This window comes from Labeo rohita, chromosome 4 (assembly GCF_022985175.1).
Source record: "Labeo rohita strain BAU-BD-2019 chromosome 4, IGBB_LRoh.1.0, whole genome shotgun sequence".
Lineage (NCBI taxonomy): Eukaryota > Metazoa > Chordata > Actinopteri > Cypriniformes > Cyprinidae > Labeo > Labeo rohita.
In genome coordinates this window covers 30,300,930-30,321,898 of record NC_066872.1, presented here as the reverse complement: position 1 = coordinate 30,321,898, position 20,969 = coordinate 30,300,930, and the positions used below count along the sequence as shown (strand labels likewise).

The window sequence follows — 20,969 nt, the reverse complement described above, 5'->3', positions numbered from 1 at the left end:
AATCATATTCGTATCTATGGTTACGGTTCAAGCTGAGGTGATCAAAGAGAAACAACGACCCGTGGTGTGAAAAACATTAACGAGGACAGCGGATAAAAATTGAAAAGTTTTTTTTTGTTGGACCACATCGGGATAATGAATGAGAGCGTGAGAAGTCACAGAGCGTGAATGGAGACGTCTGATTGGATGAAGAGATGCCAACGGAAGCTGGAACGATTGAGTGAGCTTCTGAATGGACTCTAACAGCCTGGTTGTTAAAATCAATGGTGGCAATAACTGCAATCCATCTCTTTCACGGCTGCCCTTGCGCCCTGATCAATGTGTATTGAGCTACATCTGTAATATTGCTAATATCAGACATTATTTCCGTTCCAGAGATGACGGATCAGGAATATGTAGACATGTGAAGGTTTTTGACCAGGGTGGATTACTTAACGAAGTTCAGAAGTTAAAGTATAAATTACCATCCAATATTTGTATTTATTATTATTATTATTATTATTATTATTATTATTGAAAGAAGTCAATACTTTCATCAAAGACACATTTAAACAATTAAAATTGATATTTATAGCCAATTTTTTAGTAAAAAAAAAAAAGTCTTCGCAGAATAAATTACATTTTTAAATCTTAAAAAAAAAGAATAACATTTTAAACATTTATTTATTTTTAGAAATCAATACTTTCAGCAAGGACACATTAAAATGATTAAACGTAAAAGTAATATTTAAATCCATTTATAAAGTTTTTTAAAAATTAACTTTTTTTTTTAAATTAACTTTTGTCTTGAGCATCAAATCCGCATATTAGAATAATTCTTCACGTGACATTGAAGGCAAAAAAAAATTAACTTTGCAGAATAAATTACAATTTTAAATATTAAAATAGAAAAAAATCTTTCTTTCCTTTTTTTCCTTCTTTCTTTATCTTTTTTCATTTTATTTATTTATGAAAGAAATCAATACTTTCAGTAAGGACACATTAATATGACAAAACACGTAAAGCCATTTATAAAGTCTTAAAAGTTTAATACTTTTTTTTTATATTTCTTTAGCACCGAATCAGCATATTGGAATGGTTTTTCATGTGACACTGAAAGCTAAATATCATCTTTGCAGAATAAATTACATTTTTAATCTAAAATAGAAAAGCATTGTTTTAAATATTTATTTATTAAAAAAAAATACTTTCAACAAAGACGCATTTAAGTAATTAAAAATAATAAAGACATTTATAAAGTTTTAAAAAGTTTAAAATATACTTTTTTAAAATATATTTTCTAAGCACCAAATCAACATATTAAAATAATGCTTCATGTGACACTGAAGGCAAAAAATCTTTGCTGAATACATACATTTTTAAATATTAAAACAGAAAAACATTTTTTTAAATTTACTTATTTATTCACTACATTTTGGACCAAACAAATGCAGCCTCAGTGATCACATTTCAAACGGATTGAAAATCTTACCAAACCCGAACTATTGACTAGGCAGTTCAGGTAATAAAAATTAGGGTCTGCTGTCACGTTGTGTCTATATATGAGCATTTATGGCACAGGATAGCAGAATAACAGTTTTGGGGAGTTGTCCAAAATCCGTCATGCTACACTGAACACATTCAGGGAGGGAAATGATTTGAAACTGCATTAAGACGCATCATTCCCACAAGTAGCGCATTCACATCACGTCGACACACACACATCCATCACAAAGCCACGCATACACAGATAGATCATGACGAAAGACATTTAAAGCCAATTCCTGGGTCAAGGTAGTCCAGTTACATAAAAAAGACAGACAATGGCAGCTCTCACGGCCTTCAGGATCTCAGAAAGAGCGATGAACGCCACGTTGTAAAAGTCAGAAGACATTCAGACCGCTTTACACTTCATTTCCCTTTCCATGTAGCTGTGCATTAGAAAGTCATGAAGTGCTATGAGGTGGATTGTTTTCAAGCGCGACTATACAATCAGCAAAACAAACACATAAAAGGAGTGTATCCTTAACATCAGACTGACATTTCTCATTGAGCACAGCCGTTATTTGGCTTTTCCCAAGTGCGTCAGAGGGAGGGGTGACGGGAAGCGGCAGGCAATCATGGGAAGCGCATCACCATTTATCTAGAGCCCCCTTTCCCACCAACACTCAGAATGATGTGCCAACCAGTGTCACTCAAAAGGCCATTTCTGGCCATCCCGCTCTGACAGCCGAACGAGAATGGGACAGAACAACAGAAAACAAGGCACAGGAGGAGGACGACTGAGGGTTGAGAATCGCATGTCATTTTTCAGTGTTTTTCATTAAGCTGGAGTCGAACCCCTGAGGCATGGTGTGAAAAGACCTGCCACAGAGAGATGGCACGGAGTAACGTACAAACTGAAAAGGGTACACTAGATTTAAAAACATTGAGCTGTGGTGCTCATGTGGATGACGGACGTTTGAGTCCGTTGCTGATATGGTTTCACCCCCTCGTTGTGTCTCACATTCACTTTCTATGACAAATAAAATATAAAAAGGACAAAATGAAGCTACATGAAATCATCTTCCCAAGAGTAAAGGGTCTGACTCGAAAGCAGACACTGAAGCACATATATCTTGTACAAAGCAATTGACCAAATTAATGAGCTGGAATATGCCAGTGAATTTCCATTTGTCTCGGAATGGCCTTTGGCCCTGTGATATATATTCAGGGAATTTGCTCTCCATTTTTACAACAACTCATTTTTTGCATTTCCAAGAGCAAGTATAGTGTCAGAAAGAGGAGATGGTGTAGAACCACAGCAACTGAACGACGAATACATCATAATAAATGAGTTTCACATCCAAAGTCACAGTCTAAATAACCCAGAACAGGCTGGTCATTACCATTCAATCGGTATTGACTCCTAAAGGACAGAAAGCTCTTAAGAGATGTTGTGTAACATTTCAAATGTCAGCCTATTCAATACATAGGTATTGCAGAGCTGTGAATGGTGTCTGGAGTGAGAGACGGTGAAAGAGTTTTACAGTCTCATCTTTACTCTCTAATCAAATATGCCTGGGATGCAGTGTACAAATGCAATTACAGCGTGACTGTCTCTTAACCTGGCCGCTCTTTATGTACACTTGACCGAAGTTCACCTGAGGAAATGCCACATCATCTCCTTCAGGCCCAAACACAATATAAGTAACGCTAAACATGGCAATTGTACACTGGCATACGTTTCTGGCCTTAGTTTTATAGTTTCTTTCTGGAGGCAGACCTCAGGAAGTATCGAGGGCACATTAGAATACAGAAAGAAAAGGAAAAAAAGTATAGCTGCAAGCAGCGATTACCAGGGTTCAAGCGCTTTAAGAAATTTAAGCACATACGAAAAAAGACATGACGTTATTTAGCAAGTCTGTAACCACCTAAGTCAATGATTTAAAAAAAACATTTTTGGCAAAATGAGATGTCTTTTGATATTTATGACTGTTATAGTGCCAGCTGTGGACCGAACTCTCTAAAACTTTGCATGCTTATTTACAATCACCTGCCGCATGTGCTCACCAGGTTTTGTGAAGTTTTGAGTTTTCATTTAGGCTTTATAGGCTTTTGAGTACATTTAGACAGGCCCCTTTCCTAAATGACCTCATTATAGCCTCCCGAAGGGTAAATTCCAACATTTTTTTGATAAATACTGACCTAGAGAGTCTAGAGAATTGTACTGCAGTTGTTTTTCCCAAATTGAGCGAAAAACCTAGGACTAGTTTGCAAAAGTTTTTATTTTTTTTTTATTTTTTACATTTTCTCAACAATTTAACAAAGGTTCTAGAGATAAAGTTGTTCAGAATAAGGAGGTCTATCGTATGCATATGACTATTGTGCATATGTGTGAAAAGCAATATACAGTAATGTACACCCATGAAAAATTGCAATATATCAATAAATCGGAAGAAAAATCAGAAGACATTCAGCTCTTACACACTAGTTGTGAGTTAGGTCGAAGATATGTCATTCCGTTCAAAATATATATAGCTGGTTTAGTAAAGGCGGCCCTTTTTGTGACAGAGAGCCGAAAGTTTGCAAAAGTAGGTTTTAAAAAAAAAATTAAATTACTGAAAATTTCACTGGGGTGACAGATGAATCTGAGTGTGTTTTGTCCGCCTTGAGACAGGGATCTTGACGACATAAGACACTTGAGCCTGTGACTAACAGTTTAGGAGTTATGAACGATTTTGTACTTTCGATCTCTGTAGCGCCACCTTCAGGCCGATTGGAGCGAGCCTTGGTGACACTGAAGACGTTGAGTACTGAGTACTACCATCCCTCCAAGTTTCAAGTCTTTACGACTTACGGTTTGGTCGATCAGTTTTACATGTAGATTGCTGATCTTTGGCAATTCTAACAATTACAAGAGGATTTCAGAAATATAAAATAAAATAAAAAATACAGTGACAATTGCCACAAAGTCCCAAGGACAACCTGTCAGTCAATTACAAGTTTGGGCAGCAAAAAGTAAAATCCTGAAACTCCTTGATACGGTCTAAACGATTGACTTCTTGTCAAACCCAAGGCTGTGCACCCAAACAGCTTCATAATGAGAAAGAGGTAGCAGAAAGAGCGATGATAGAGAAACTGTTCACTTTTTCTCTTAAATCCCCGCTCTTTTGGCCCCCCTTAAGACTGCGGGACGCACAGATGCTGCTAATCAGCCAGAAAGAGGCAGTCTGCCTGAACACAGACACATTCTGACTCTCAAATCAGGGAAAGAGGAGCAGATAAAGTCAAAGAAGGGCAGCAGAGACGAGAAAGACAGAGATCCGATATCGAGATACAATGAAGCGCCTGAAGGAGGCTAAAGGAACGGGAGAGTCAGTTACACAGCCACATGTTTCGGTATCCAGTAGAAAACACGGCTTAGCCAAGACTGAGTCAGATTTACGCTTCTAAGAAACACGCATGGGCGAAGGGAAAGTGCGAATTTGATAAAGGATGAGAACGGGTAAGGGTCGAGTAAGGAGTCTGCTGCAAACTTAGGTCTGAGCAGACATCTAAAGCATGAGATGTGCTGGTGAAAAATCAGCCGTGAAGCGAAGGCCCCCGTCAGCATTTATGCCAGCAGCGTTGAGAGTTGTGTGCTTATTGGTAAGCAGAAGCAGCGCTGAGTGGTTGCTGTTACGTAACATTGCGCCAGCGTTATTAAGGTTTATACAACCGTGGGTCACTGATGTGTGCTGAAGATGCGAGCAACCTTTTGTTGTTCACTTCATACACCACATGCTGTTTTCACAGGTGATTTTCTGAACAAATCACAAAGCACAATAACCAAGAGATTTGAAATCAAAATTGCTCAGTTTAAATATAGAAGTGAACAGGCATGTGAATTGGGCTACAGCGGGTTTTTGTGTAGTTGGGGTGTAGTAACATATTATAGTAACAAATATACTTACAGTTCTTTAAGGAGGTTTCATTGGCATTATTTGAACAGAAATGCACACAACTGGGAATTGCAGAGGAGGGTGAAAGACTGCCACAGGTAGATTTCACAATGGTTCAGTGGCTGGTTCAATGTTTAGTTGTTTATGTGAATTTTGTGCATCGACCTGCAGACAGCTGCTTGGTTTGAAAGTTACTTTTTTGCTTGCACCATTTCACCAAAACTTTTCTAATGTGAGTCCAATGTCAGTTATGTCTAATGTCACTATGCAGAGTCTGAAAGCTCTTGGATTTCTTTAAAAATATCTTATTTTGTGTTCAAAAGATGAATGAAGGTCTTATGGGTTTGGAACGACATGAGGGTGAGTAACTCACCCTTAATTTATTGTGTTTTATATATATTAGGGCTGACACACGATTAATCGCAATTAATCGCATACAAAATAAAAGTTTGAGTTAGAATTTATAATACATATACTTGTAAATATTTCTTAAATATATACATAAATATGCTTGTATTTATATATACACATAATAAATTACACAATACACACACATATATTAGGCAAACTCAAACTTTTATTTTGTATGCGATTAATCGCGATTAATCGTTTGCCAGCCCTAAACATATATATTATTGACAGAAGTATTTTACAGTGTACATTTAAATAAAGATCCAGTTCCAATTAGGCTGAACAGCAGCTTTGGCCAAAAAAGACAGCCAACATCACCTAGCAAGATGTCCTTGAATTCCTTTCAAGAATTAATTTTAACTATGCAGAACAAGATCACGCACTTATCCAGCATTCACCTCTGTGTTTGTGGTCATTGCAAACCTTCTGGCCTAAATATAAAATTCTAAACTCACCCTTCAATTAACCCTATGGGTTCTGAGGGGGTTTAGGGGGCCTGGCATTTGCGCTTTTTTCAGTATCTTAAAAACAAAAGATGATTCCACATAATCTCAATCTACAAGATGGCATCTGAAGATGCTTTTAGACATGTAAGAAACTGATAATTACATGGCTCCCTGGTTTCTGACAACTACATAAAGACATATTATTCAAACTTTACAATGAAAGAAGGCGGCCTGAAGGCTATCATAAGCATTCAGCTCTCAGACAGGCTTGACAGGTAAAACGTGGGTGTTATTTTTTTCTTTTTATCAGTTTGTCTATGCCTATTTTTTAAATTGAAAATGTGAGAGGATGTGGCAGACGAGTAGGATGAGAGTAAACATTTGCGCAAAAAAAACAAACTTACAAGCATCACCTATACTCGAAATCGATAATTGCTCACTGTGGAATTCTCTGCATCTTTATACCTGGCCCTAGTAAGACAGTAAAGGAAATATGCTCTAGTTTCATGCTATTCTCTCTCAGATCCAAAAAGGGTCTTATATAAACCTTTCAGCCAGGGGGCATGGAGCTACGCTTGTGCGATGTATGAGAGAGAATAAGTGTGTGTGCAAGTGAGAGAGATACGAAGTGACGTAGGCCCTGTCGTCAGCAGCTCTGGGGATGAGTGGAGTTTACTCTTTTACTCCCTCACTTACACTCCCCCCTCCTTTTCTACCCTCATTTTTGTGTTCTCTCTTCCTGTCTGATGTTCTGTCTGTTTCTTAGCAGAAGGTTGAAGAAGAGAGTGAACACACACTGCCTGAAGACAAGGCTTTCACCAGAGAGAAAGATCCAAGTTGGGATGACCTGCATATGGCACTGCAAAATTCATCCTGGGAAAAGGGGGTGGAGAAAATACAAGAAAAGCAGGAAGAATGTACTAAAGCAAAAGCAAATGTATAATAGTAATAATAAAAATCACTTTTTTGTATCATTATGGGGATATTCTAAATATATGGCCACCTGGGAAAATTCTTAACTCGCTGTTTCCTGCTAAAAATTTAAATTAGAGATGACATTAAGAAACTCTGCAGGAATTTCCTGTAATAGGAATGGCTGTAGACAAACATGATGCTGTATGACAGCACACGTGTCTGAGCGTGTGGGTGCCAGGGGCTCATACGCTTCATCATATAATATTTAAAACCATGTTATTCTGTAGCTGTCAAGATGAGTGAAGCCTACATCCCTATATGTTTTTTTTTTTTTTTAAAAAGCGTGAATAAAAACAGCGTTCCACTCAGGGCTGGTGCATGAAGGACAGTGATCTGGCCCTCAGCGAGAGCATCTCAATTTTAAAACAAGCTCCTCTTAAAGCACTATATTATGTGGAAACCACACAAGGGCAGTGAAGAACGGCTGTTCAACATATTATGATTGACATTCCAAAAACACTTTCTTGACTAAACACACACACAGGTTGTCAATCGATTAAAAAAAATAACTAATTCATCACGTTTCTGTAATTAGAAATATTTGGGAACAAAACAAAGCTGGCATATTTTAAATATTTGTCTAAAGGATTACTTCACTCTAGAATTAAAATGAATACATGTCAGAATTCATGTCTATGTTCAGTCGAAATAAAATTTAAGATTTCTGAGGAAAACATTCTAGGTTTTTTCTCCATTTAGTGGACTTCAATGGGGATCAGCAAGCTGAAGGTCCAAATCGCAGTTTCAATGCAGCTTCAAAGGGCTCTAAACGATCCCTTCTGAGGAATTAGGGTCATATCTAATGAAACATTTGGCCATTTTCTAACAAAAAAACATTAAAACGACTTTTTTTTTTTTTTTTTTTTAACCACAAATACTAATCTTGACCTCTCACATTATGTAAACACACTCACGTGATGTAGGCGAAAGTACCGACCCAGTGTTTACAAAGATAGCATGCGAAAACTTACTCAAACGCCCTTTACAAAAAAGGTAAAACAACGACGTGAGACGATTTTGAAAAGAGAAGGATTTTTCTCGCCCTAACCTAGCTTTTTGAACCAAAGTACACTGATGAAGAACCAACCACAAGTGACCTTTCCGAAGTTATTAGATAATGCGTGTAGTCATAGATGCGTATCTCAGACATACAGCAAGAGAAGCATTTGTGGTTATTTAAATTTTTATTTATTTATTTATTTATTTATTTTAGAAGATTACTGATTGTTTCACTAGACAAGACCCTTATTCCTCAGCTGGGATCATGTTGAGCTCTTTGAAGCTGCACTGAAACTGCAATTTGGACCTTCAACCTATTGGTTCCCATTGAAGTCCATTATATAGAGAAATGTTTTCATCAAAAACTTCAATTTCTTTTCAACTAAAGAAAGACATGAACATCTTTGATTAAATAGAAAATGTTCATTCTGGAGTGAGCTAATCCTTTAATGGCATCTTTTTCCTATGAGTAAAGCCAAATACCACTCAGAGCAATAATACTCCTGATGTCTGATTAAATGATTTTTAAAAAAAGAAATTTCTGCAGATAAAGTAAACGTAGACATTCATATTAAATTACATTTAATATGCCTAAACTGTTAAGAAATATTAAAAATATACGCATTACACACACACACAAGGAATAATTTGGGAACGGCACTATATGAGCACGCTTGGCCTTTCCCCTGACATATTTGTAAAATTAGAACTCCATCTGTAGTCACAGGCAACTCCCGATAAGATCTTTTCCTCCACGTTATTAATTTTGAAAAATTATTCATTTCTTTCCCACTGGTTAGCAAAGATCAGCCCACGCATGAATTTTTAAATCTGTATGCCTGGTTAGCCAAAAAAAAAAAAAAGCATACAGGCATGTATATAAGAAAAAGGTCTTCAACAAATCTGCTTGCATTAGCAAAGCTTCAAATGAAAAACAAGAGGCATCAGTTGTATTATAAACCCTTGATTTTTTTTTTCCTCAACACCATGTCATCAATCGCTCACTCTCTGCGTCCTCATTGTTGGTAGGTTTTGAGAACACGGCTCAACTCTAGCCAGAGCGAGGAGTGGCCGCTGTTTTATTGAGCTGGGCTTTGAATGTGTTCCCTGCATACAGCAGGCAGTCACCTCAGGGAAATCCCATACTGCACCACAACACAAAACACATTTAAGAAAGGTCACAACCCACAGTTTAAGGGGATTTATTCTAGAGCTTTCCATCATATTCCCTAGGACCCCTTTAGCTTTTTTCACAACCCACCGTCCCCCCCACCTTAAAGACGTTGACGTGTTCGAAAGTGCATTGGATAGGCATCAGCTAAACCAAAACATTAGCATATTTCTATACCGGCACACACAAGATTAGACACACTTACCTTGACTGACAGAAAAATGGACACTCTAGGTAAAAACATAATTACTTCACATTCTAGCCAGCCAGACGTCTATACATCAGAAATTCAAAAGCTAATATGAGGGATGCCACTAAGTGTGAAGGAAACTTTGTCTGCGGGATATAAGCACAAAGCTAGCATGGCAAAGTGAGATTTCCATATGAGTATCTATAGTTTCCAACACTGTAAAACTCACCTTGATTTGCCTTTTCTGAGCGGATATAATTTTCTATGCATTAGATTACCAGATTCTTATTACCTCTGCCTGTAGGCCTGTGCACCTTTCTCTCTCTCCGTCACGTCTAGAAAGGGCTGTGGGCATATTGTTCGTTTAAATCTAACAGACCTCAATCTTCCTGTAACTCTACAGCTTAATGGTGCCATTGGAATATATTAGGCTACATTATGTACCTCAATATAAAGCCCCTGTGAAATATTACACCAAAATCTCGTTCCTCAAAGCCTCGGAGCTTCTAGCAGCAGCGATATCTGACTGGCGATGGTGCCGAGATGGCCTTTTGGTGACCTCGTTTGAGCCTTTTTTGGAAGATGAGGAACGAAAGTGAAATGTAATAACATTCTGTAGGTATTGTGCATGATAAGATGAGGAGAATATTTGACATTTGGCATAAAAGGTGAAATTTGGACGTGATAATGCTATTGACTAAGCACAGATGTCGGTGACTCAAAGGCAATTAAATGCAAAAAGCAATAAACTTCTGCAACTAATAAATGAGCAAAATCAAGCCAAGCATGTACCGTGACTCAATTCTGTTTTTCCTTGCAAACTTAACATTTGGTTTCCTGACTGAATGTTTCTGTACTGAACACTGTTGTTGTGAATTCTGCTCATCTAAACTTGTCACCAAGGTAACGCTATCTAGCTGGCTTTCATAGATGAGGCTGTTAGAATGGTTTTAAAAATCATGAAGTTACATGTATTATCAGTATTGGTGAAGTATAATCTATTGCACTACATATTAGGGCTGGGTTTTGACACAAATTTCATGATTTGATTTAGATTCACAAGCTTGCAATTTGATTTGATATAGAAATACAAAATATACAAAAATGCTGTTGTTTTATGTGCTGCCTCAACTTCAAAATTGTCCTATATCGCCATTTTACCTTTTTGTTAAGGGTGTTTGATCTTCTTTGCATGTTCACTTTGCAAAGACTGGGTCGGTACTTCTGCAGCGATGTAGTTTGATTTTGAAATGATTTTTTAAGTTGAGGGAGAAAATACGATTGGAGTTTTTCGACATACACTAACTGTCTTGAGCCAGAATACACAGAGTTCAGGAAGAGCAAGACAAGACGAGCTTTAAGATTAAAAAGTATTTAAATAGTATTTTTTTTAATGAAAATAACCAATCGTTTCACTAGATAAGACCCTTCTTCCTCGGCTGGGATCACTTACACCCGCATTTGGGATTGTTTGAAGCCACATTTTGGAAGTTCAAACTCGGGGCACCATATCAGTCCATTATATAGAAAAAAATCCTGAAATGTTTTCCTCAAAAAACACAATTTCTTTATGACTAAAGAAAGAAAGACATGAACATCTTAGATGACAAAGGTGATTATCTGTAAACTGCTGTTCTGGAAGTGGACTTCTCTTTTAATATACATGCTTATATTACAATTATTGATGTTTTTAGAATAATAAAGTTACAATTACAAAGTTATATTTATACTCCGTTTAGATTTTTGAAATATAAACGTTTAAATGGTGGCTGTCATAAACACTTTCAGATTTATTTAAACATATAAACTGAAGAACAGTAAAAATGACATGCTATATGTTACATGATGCAAATATTTAACAAAATGCTCCTCTCTAGAGTTCTATGGTGACCGTATGCGTTTTATTCTGAGGTAAATGTGACGTTATGTGACATTGTTTACAGGTGTTATTCTGACGTATTTGCATTTGAAAGATTGAATTTGAAATCTGAAACTTTTCATATCAAAAGTAACAAAGCACAAAGCATATTGTGATTTACTGGATGGGAGGTGCGCTACAATGTTCCGTTCATTAGAAAACTGTCTAGACTAATTGATTCTTGGGATTTAAGAATCAATATTTCATAAAAAAAAAAAAGATTGATTAAAATCAAGAAATCAATATTTTGACTCAGCCCTTCTGTCTAGATACTAAACATTACACAATATAAAATATCATAATACAATAATACATTAAATCTTATCTGGTCGGCCAGGAGGGGGAAAAAAAAAAAATCTTTAAATTCAAGTAATTTTGCTGCAAAAACACCAATCACAGTTGGGTGTTTCTAGAGCTGAAGTCTGACTGGGTGGGATTTATTTGCACGATGGGATTCAAATTGAGAGGAGATGGATGGAAATGCTTGATTGCGAGATTGCAGGGGCAGAAAGAAGCCCTTGCTCCATCCTCTAGCTGTTTAGTCAGAGGTCTAAAGCCCTTCAGTAAAACAGCCATTTAGTCCCACACAGACTCAGAAAGAGGCTTTTACGGATGCTGGGTGGCATGACAGCTCAATGGAAATGAGCACTGAGTGTTCTAGAATGCTAAGCAAGCCAGGGCCAATCATAAGGCTGCTAATCCCTGTTCGAGAATATTTAAATGGCTTTTAACATACTCCTGAAAAGACTCAGTCGTGAACTTTGTCATACTGTTTGTACAGCCAAACTACTGCACGATGCAAATCAACAGAATTACTTTAATGACACATTTTTATGGTCCTATAACATATGTTCACTCTAAGTGGGTTAAGACGTTAAAAATGAAAAGCATAGCTTCCTCAGTATGCCCACACACTACGGTTTGCTACTGCAAACCCACTTAAATGATGGAAGGGTGTAGAGAAAATTTTAAGTATGCTTGTGTGACAGCGACTTCAGCGCGCAACAAAAAAGTTAAGATAATATTCATTTGTTGCACTGAGAAGTAGCTAATATGATATTCAGTGAAAATTTGGGTATAATTGGACCTAATGAGGTGGGTCCAATTTCGCTTTCAGAAATTCAATTTGTTGTATTCCTGCTTAATTTCCAGTCCAGTCTTTAAAACGTATTTTATTCATCCCCATCCATCAATCATTCAGTCTACTGCTCAAGAGTCGCTAAATGTTCTTTTTCTACACCACATATTGTTTTTTTCTGGAAAACACAGTTTGGCACTCAATAATGACATTGTTTTACCCTTCAGTGACTGCTCCATTTCAGTGTGTACGTTAAAAAAGGCCATTTAATATCCAGTTAAATAAGGACTCAGGGTTCTCATCCTCCTCTGCTAATGAAGACTCTATATCAGGCCTCAAGAACCACCAGAGAACAAAAAATTGAACTCAGCTCTGTATATCTCATTAAAAAAAGTGAGTCAGTCATTTTGACATGTGGCACCTTCCACATACCCACAGAAGCGCGTCAGCTGTCAGTTAAGATAAGTATGGAGCTAAACAAGACGCTATTCTGAAACTCAAACAATGAAAGTGATCGCTCACAGTGCGTGGTGGAACAACGTTGTTATTAGTGACAGATGAAATTTCCCAAGAAAATTGCTAGGGAAAAGTGATGAATATTCATTAAAGCTGGTTGTGTGGCCAATGGCTGCCTACTGCTGTTAAGCGGAACTCGAGAACCGGATCAAAGATTCATGAACAACACATTCAAATGGTTGTGTGACCAAAAACACTTAAAACGATGATCATTCACAAATCAGATTTCTACCTCACTCATTAATGTGCAAAAGGAGAGCTAGATGTTTCTCACACAACACGCTGTTGCAGGTTTTTCAGTAGATTTATAGCGTACAAGTCACATGGACCATTTTTTGTAGTGCTATTGTCTCCTTTTTTTAAAGTTTGACTGCTTCATTCAACCTTGTAATTTCAATCAGCACAGTCTTCAAGTTTATCCTTTGTGAATAAAGTCACATAGGTTTGGAACAACAATACAGAGTAAATGACTAGACTTTTCCTTTTTGTGTGAACTGTCCCTTTAAAATAACTGCATAAGCTTTTAATCTGGGCTGGAACATTCTAATAGACATAGAGAGGTTTAATGAAGGTCATTAGTTTGCAAACAATGGCCATTACAAGAGTGCTGGAGCAGGAGGCAGAAAGGGATGACACTCTCTCCATCCCTTCGGAGTGGATTGTCTTGAGCTCAGCCAATCCATCACAGGAAAAAACAACCAAGACAAATATCATTAACCATCCACTGGCCCTCAAATATTATATTACAGACAGTTAAAATAGAGTGGGGGGGATTGTGGGAAGGAAATAGAGGCCGTAGAGAAAGGAAAAGAAAACTAGAATAGATATGAAGTGATGGGAGAGGATGAAACACAAAGACGAGATGATAACACAGAGAAATAATACATAAATCTCTAAATCTTGTTGCATATGTTTTCTAACAGCTGTTCACAGTTGGAAAATACAACGATAGCAGACAAAGAGCTCAGGTTACTGTGGCGGCCGTAATCTCTTTTAGAATTAATTCCTGGAAATTGAAATGGAATTGAAAGTAAGTGTCTGGTCACCCCTCCCCACTCAAGGTCACAAGTGTTAGCCAAAACGACAGCGTTTCCACCTGTCCTAGGCTGATTGATTCAGAGCTTGAGAGAAATAATGAAAAAATCTAAAGTTTGGTTAACAAGGGTGGATAGAGCACGTGTTTCAGATAATATAACGCGCGTAAACTGCATATATATGTTACACTGAAAAGTGTCTCTAGGGAACTGTCTGATTTATGGAAATCAACCAATGAAATCAGGTCATACTTTTCTGTGCAGCTTTATTTATTTTTAAATCGTGGGTTAAATGTAGCGGAATGCCACATTTTCAATAAATTATATGTAAAAAGTTTGCCACCTATGCATATGCTATGAAAGACTACATGCACTGCTCTTACAGTACAGTAAGCGCAAATATCGCTGGGATTATCGCTGGATCTCTGGTATTGGTCCTCTCCAGTGAATTGGACAAGAGAAGCAGGCTGACCTACATGCAGCAGACCCTATATCCCAGATAGACTGGCAAACCCTGAGGCGGCCATCCTGCCCTCGCTTGCCCACTTACTGACAAGACCCAACCCGCCAAAGTGGGTCGCTGGTGCCGATACAGAGCAGACCTCTCCCTGCGTCCTTCAGCCTGAGGCGGGTTGAGCTGGCAAGCTGGGCCCTCTCCGCCAGCATAAGATCATTCCAGAAGGCCTGGGGTTTGAAGGGGTGGGGGTTGGGTGTCCCCACTACACGCATGGTGTTCTGGGTCAGCGTCACAGTGAGAGAGCGGAATGGCCCAAATGATGGTGGAGGCCTGCCAATGGCCACCCGCAGTCTCACGGACACCAAAAAATATACATTACACACTTTAGCACACATAGGTCATAATTCACTAGAAGGTTAGCCTTTCGGTCACATGTATATATGCATTTAAATAATGTCCCCAGACACTTGACGCTTCATGCAAGCGGGTCACAAATCCCTCAACGTGTCCTACTTCGTATCCAGGCGTTACCACAAGCTATGGGTGTCATTCACAAAGACATTCACAATCACCCTCTCACTGTCACACATACACAGTGGCGTGTCAAAATGCCAGCCATCGGTTGCCCAAGGTGCCGTGCTGTTTAGCACTGCTGTTCAATTCTATGACATCTGCTGTTACAAGTGTGAGATGCAACCTTTCTGCAAGCACCTCTTTAAAGTACCCTTCACCTGCTGGCTAACACTGGGCGGAAGCCAACATGCCCAAGGTTTCAGAGAGAGTCATGCTTTAAAAAAAGCACTCTCTTTGTAGCGGAAATGGTTTAAAATGGTGAGCCCTATTCTCTTCGAGCAGGGACCATCTTAGTTCCCACTGCATGACAGGGGAGATATTTTAATCTTGGAAGGGAGGATAAAAGAGAGAGAGAAAGAGAGAGAGAGAGTGAGAAAGTGTCCTCACACCACAGGCCCAGCTTTGCACAGTACAGAGACTCCCTCTACCGCATCCAGAGGAGGCTTAATCCATCTGAAGAGAGCAATAGCCTTTGGCAGCACACACGCTGAGCTGTCCAGTACCCCTCCCATGATTCCCCGTGGACTAAGCACACTGGTCAAACAGTATCGAAACTCGCTCACACAAGGTTCAGTCAACAAAGAAGTCTCACTGACCAAGAGTAGGGTCAGACCACACAAATCACTCCACCTCATCACATCAACTCGAGACGAGGGGGGTCCCAGCTGGGAATGTGAGGATGGAGTAAAATCATTCATCAAATGGACGGTGTTTATCTGAGAAACAGAAGCAACCGGGTCCAACTCACAGCGGTTCAATCGCAGACTGCAGACAACTCTAAACAGATCTACAAAATACCAGAACCTTGGTGAGAGGAGGGTGAGTGAGAGAGAGAGAGAGAGAGAGAGAGAGAGAGAGAGAGAGAGAGAAGAGAGAGCAAGAAAGAGCATGAGCGAGAGAGAGAGAGAGAGAGAGAGAGAGAGAGAGAGAGAGAGAGAGAGAGAGAGAGAGAGAGAGAGAGAGGAGGCGGACACGGATGAGCTAACGTACTAAAACCAATGCATCAAACCAATGCACTGCTTGGAGTGTGATGCGTCAGCAGTACATTCACGTTTTCATTGAAGGACAAAAAGAAGAGCAGGCATGTAAGCCTGCGTCCCGGGTGCCTGCTACTGCACCACAGAACACAGCAAAAAAACATCGGTGCACAGCGGCGGGAAGGCAGACTAACCCGGGGCCAGAGAGGTTAAAAACGAAAAGGACAAAAAGGAGGGAGCGAGGGAAGATGTTGCCATGGGGAGCCACTTTTCCCTAGCCTCAGCGCTCCTCCACCAGCTCGAGCCGGACAGCTGTGCCGCTGACAAAGCTGAGAGCTCCAACTCTGCACTGAGCTCACGGCACTGCAGCGCTATACGGATACTTCTCTGATCGACACAACGTCACAGAGAGGGGGGAGAAACGCTCTCTCTTTTTTCTCTCATTCCAGGGAGTGAGAGAGCGCGCTCGAAAGCAGGAGAGAGCGAAGGAGAACGAGGCAGAGAGAGAGCGATCTCTCTCCAGTGAACGAGCCTTCTTACGGAGCTGCCTTTGCACCGGTACCCCCCCTTTACACCTTCCCTGGACTCTCGTCATCAACTTTTCGCAGAAAAATTGAAGGATTACCGGGAAGCGTGTAGAAAGAACCCTGCAGCCTTCGCTGCATGCAAGCGTGAGCGTACGGAGATGGAGCGCGGAGCTACTTAAGGAAAGAAATGCGCTAATGACCGCAGTGTCACAGTCTTTTCAGCTGGACAAGGTGCTGACAAATCGAGTGGACAAAACGCACCGAGAGGGAGGGAGACGGACAAAGTAAAGTGAGTGGAAACACTGGAGGGGCACTTTTATTATTCTTTAAACAAAAGCATTGAAGAACATTTGAAAAGACTGGATTTCTCATTCTTATTCCTCTCTCTTTCCCCCCTCTAACTACCCCTCCCTTTTTTTCCTCCCCCTACTCTGGTTTAGCATGTGTGAGCGGTCCTCTATGGAGACACGGGCATTTAGTAGCAGCATCAAGCGGAGGTATCCAAGGACAAGCATCTGTGGATAGTGTGAGAGCGAGCGCTTCTATAGGAGCCAAACTGGATTGGTACTTTTGCCTAAAGCTCTGAGGCCCTGCAGAGCTGCTACACGTCTCCTCGGATGCTCCTCTGTGGATTTATTAGGGGCCATTTTGGCATTCATCTCTTGTTTTCTGACAAATGAAAAAAAGAGAAGCCGTTGCTTATCCTGGGAATATAGGAATTTGAGGGAAAAAAAAAAAATCTATTTTGTGATTGCAAAAATTGGACGTGTAAAACCTTTGAGGTAGGTGTTGAGCCTTTCCAACCCTTTTTTATACATAAAATATATTCCCCCATTTTATTTGATTCATTATTCCTTGGCTTTTCACTTCTCCCTTTTTACTCAAGTACTTGTCACTGAACGTTTAGCCTCCAGTTCAGTAAATGGAAAAACAATCTAGAGTGTTGTTTAACCCAGGGTAGGGCTTCATTAGTCTGAGGTGAACCCTCCCCTTCCCCCCGCTTACTACCCCCCTCTCCCCAACCACCATCATCACCCCACAACCCCCCCCCAGACGATGCTGAATTATGAATGTGCCACATCATGAGTCTCCTGGGGCGGGTAGCTGTGCGTCGAGCCAGGAAAGCCGCCCTGCTCTGTGTCCTGTTCCTCATGGTTCAAGCGTGCGTGGAGGTGGCGGCCGCGGCAGGGCCCCAGGGCTGCCCGACTGATTGCTCCTGCAACAACCAGCTCAGCAAGGTGGTGTGCACCAGGCGTGGGCTCACTCGTGTGCCACCAGGTATACCCAGCAACACCCGGCACCTAAACCTGATGGAGAACGGCATCGAGGCTGTGCAGGCCGACTCTTTCCGCAACCTCCATCACCTGGAGGTATTGCAGCTGGGCCGCAATGCCATTAGACAGATTGAAGTGGGTGCCTTCAGCGGGCTGACCAATCTCAATACACTGGAGCTATTTGATAACAGGTTGACAGTGGTGCCAAGTGGGGCATTTGAGTATCTGTCCAAGCTGCGAGAGCTGTGGCTGAGAAACAACCCCATTGAAAGCATCCCGTCATACGCATTTAACCGAGTGCCATCCCTAATGAGATTGGATCTGGGTGAACTGAGGAAACTGGAGTACATCTCAGATGGGGCCTTTGAAGGTCTAGTCAACCTCAAGTACCTCAACCTGGGGATGTGCAACATTCGAGGGGAAATGCCCAACCTGACACCTCTGGTTGGGCTGGAAGAGCTGGAAATCTCAGAGAACCTCTTTCCTGAGATTAAACCAGGTTCATTCAGAGGATTATCTTCACTCAAAAAACTATGGATCATGAACTCTCAAATAGGACTAATTGAGCGAAACGCATTTGATGACCTTGCCTCTTTGGTGGAGCTGAATTTGGCCCACAACAACCTAAGCTCACTGCCCCATGACCTCTTTACACCACTGAAGTACCTGGTGGAACTCCACCTCCACCACAACCCCTGGAACTGCGGCTGCGACTCACTCTGGCTAGCACGCTGGCTGCGTGAGTACATACCCACCAACTCGACATGCTGTGGGCGTTGTCACTCCCCTGCGCACATGAGAGGCCGCCAGTTGGTTGAGCTGGACCGGGGTGACACGGGGGCAATGCAGTGCTCCGCCCCTTTTATCGCGGATGCCCCGAGAGACCTGAACATTTCCGCTGAACGCGTGGCAGAACTGCGATGTCGAACGGCGGCCATGTCTGCTGTGCGATGGCTCCTACCAAACGGGACAGTTCTAACTCACGCATCAAGCCACCCACGGATAACCGTGCTGAACGATGGGACTTTGAACTTTTCAAACGTGCTAGCAGGTGACACGGGCATGTATACCTGCATGGTGTCCAACGCGGCCGGAAATTCCAACGCTTCAGCCTATCTGAACGTAAGCGCGGCTGAGCTCAACACGTCCAACCTCAGCTACTTCACCACAGTCACGGTGGAGGTGCTGAACCCCAGATCTGAAATGCCCAAACCCAAAACCACCACGACTACAGCAGGTGCCAGCACCACTACAACGGCCTCGCCATCCGTCTTTCAGCCAGTTTTCATCTCTACGCCGACAGTCCTGCTCCAGAGCACTGACACTCCACCAAGTCGCACATCTGTTGTAACTGGCTCAAAAGTGACGACAGGAAAGCCGCCCAACCCAGCCAGTACCAGTCTGGATGAGGTGATGAAGACAACAAAGATCATTATCGGTTGTTTCGTGGCAGTAACCTTGCTAGCAGCAATCATGCTAATTGTATTTTATAAACTACGAAAGCGACATCAGCAGAGGAGCACGGTGGCTGCATCCAGAACTGTGGAGATTATTCCGGTAGAGGAGGAATTGCCACCACCGGCATCTGCTGCCAATATAGCAGGGGAGGGGGCACTGACTCTACCAGAGATAAGAGATCATAACAGTATTTACAAACTGGACTACTCCCACAAATCTGACTACAGCTACAAACCAAAACTAGAATACAGTACCCATAAACCCAAGGACGATTTCGGCCTCCACAAACCTAAGGACTACAATGCCTACAAAACTAAAACAGACTATATGTACCAACCTACCCTGGAATACAGCTCTCACAAACTGACGGACTATTCTCACAAGTCATTGCCAGATTACCACATGCACAAAAAAAACGAGCAGAGCCCCTACAAACATGGATACAGCACTCACAAACCTGACTACAAATCTCACACTCCTAAACCAGACTTCAGCCCATTCAAACCAGAGTACGGTGTTCCAAAATCCAAAACGGACTACAGTATGCCCAAGACCAAATCCGATTACAGCCCCTTCAAGACAGACAGCAGCCTTTTCAAACCTGACTACAGTGCTTTCAAGGCAGAGTACAGCCCCCTCAAAGCAGAATATGTCAGTGACTTCAGCCCTCACAAGTCCAAAATGGATTACAGTCCTCACAAGGTGGACTACAGCCCGCATAAGATCAACTACAGCACCCTGAAGCCCAAATACAACACTTACAAGCCACCAGGCCATGGTGCCAAATGGACAGAAAGCAACAGCATTGGAAATTCTTTGCCTCGAACCTTGCCCAGTGCTATCACAGCTACTCCTGAGGCCCTTGTTATAAAAACTCACACCAAGGAGAAAGTACAAGAGACTCAGATATAGTCTGGCCCACAACAAATCAGAACCTCAAAATGACCCTCTCGTCCCCCCTATTAGCCCACCCTCACCCGAGCATAAAAACATGCAATAGAATGCACAAAAGAGGAGGAAAAAAAAGAGACAGGAACTACTTTTTTTTTGTACAGAGTGCAATTCTTAAAGACTGATTCTTGTTGTACATGCTTATAAATAAATATATATGGAAAAACTGAAACTACCATGGGCTGGTAATAGAGAAGCAGATTATATTAAAAAAATAAATTGAAAACTATTTTTTAACTTATAACTCCTATTTAAAAGATGAGTTGTTTTAAGATGCTGTACTGAATTTAAGATATGAGGGTAGTCTTGTTTAAAAGGGCATTCTGTGTGATTTCTAAACAATGCTACAGAGAATGCAGTGAAAAAAAATACAAAAAAAGAAAAAAAAAAAAAAATACACATTTATACCGAGAAGTCTTTCTTTTAAAAAACAGAACAGAAAAAGGTCAGTGTTGATCTTTGCAGGTTTATCTTGTAAAAGCACCATGAATTTGTACTGTGCCAAATGTTACAAATGCAATAAAAGGATTTTTGGAAGAAAAGAAAAAAAAAAGAAGAACCATTTAGATTTTTTTTTTCTCTCTTGATGTACTGTTGTGATCAGCCAAATGC

The 20,969-nt window shown here is 40.6% G+C and overlaps 2 protein-coding genes across 2 annotated transcripts in view; one reads left to right on the top strand and one right to left on the bottom strand.

Moving 5' to 3' along the window:
- snd1 (staphylococcal nuclease and tudor domain containing 1) overlaps positions 1-20,969 on the bottom strand; it is a 216,723-nt gene that overhangs the window by 81,061 nt on the left and 114,693 nt on the right. The gene's annotated exons all lie outside the window — the stretch shown is intronic.
- On the top strand, positions 16,173-20,765 carry lrrc4.1 (leucine rich repeat containing 4.1). The gene is made up of 2 exons (XM_051107005.1): positions 16,173-16,963; positions 17,115-20,765. The coding sequence occupies exon 2, from the start codon at positions 17,745-17,747 to the stop codon at positions 20,316-20,318; it is 2,574 nt and encodes an 857-aa protein (XP_050962962.1). The 5' UTR covers positions 16,173-16,963; positions 17,115-17,744; the 3' UTR covers positions 20,319-20,765.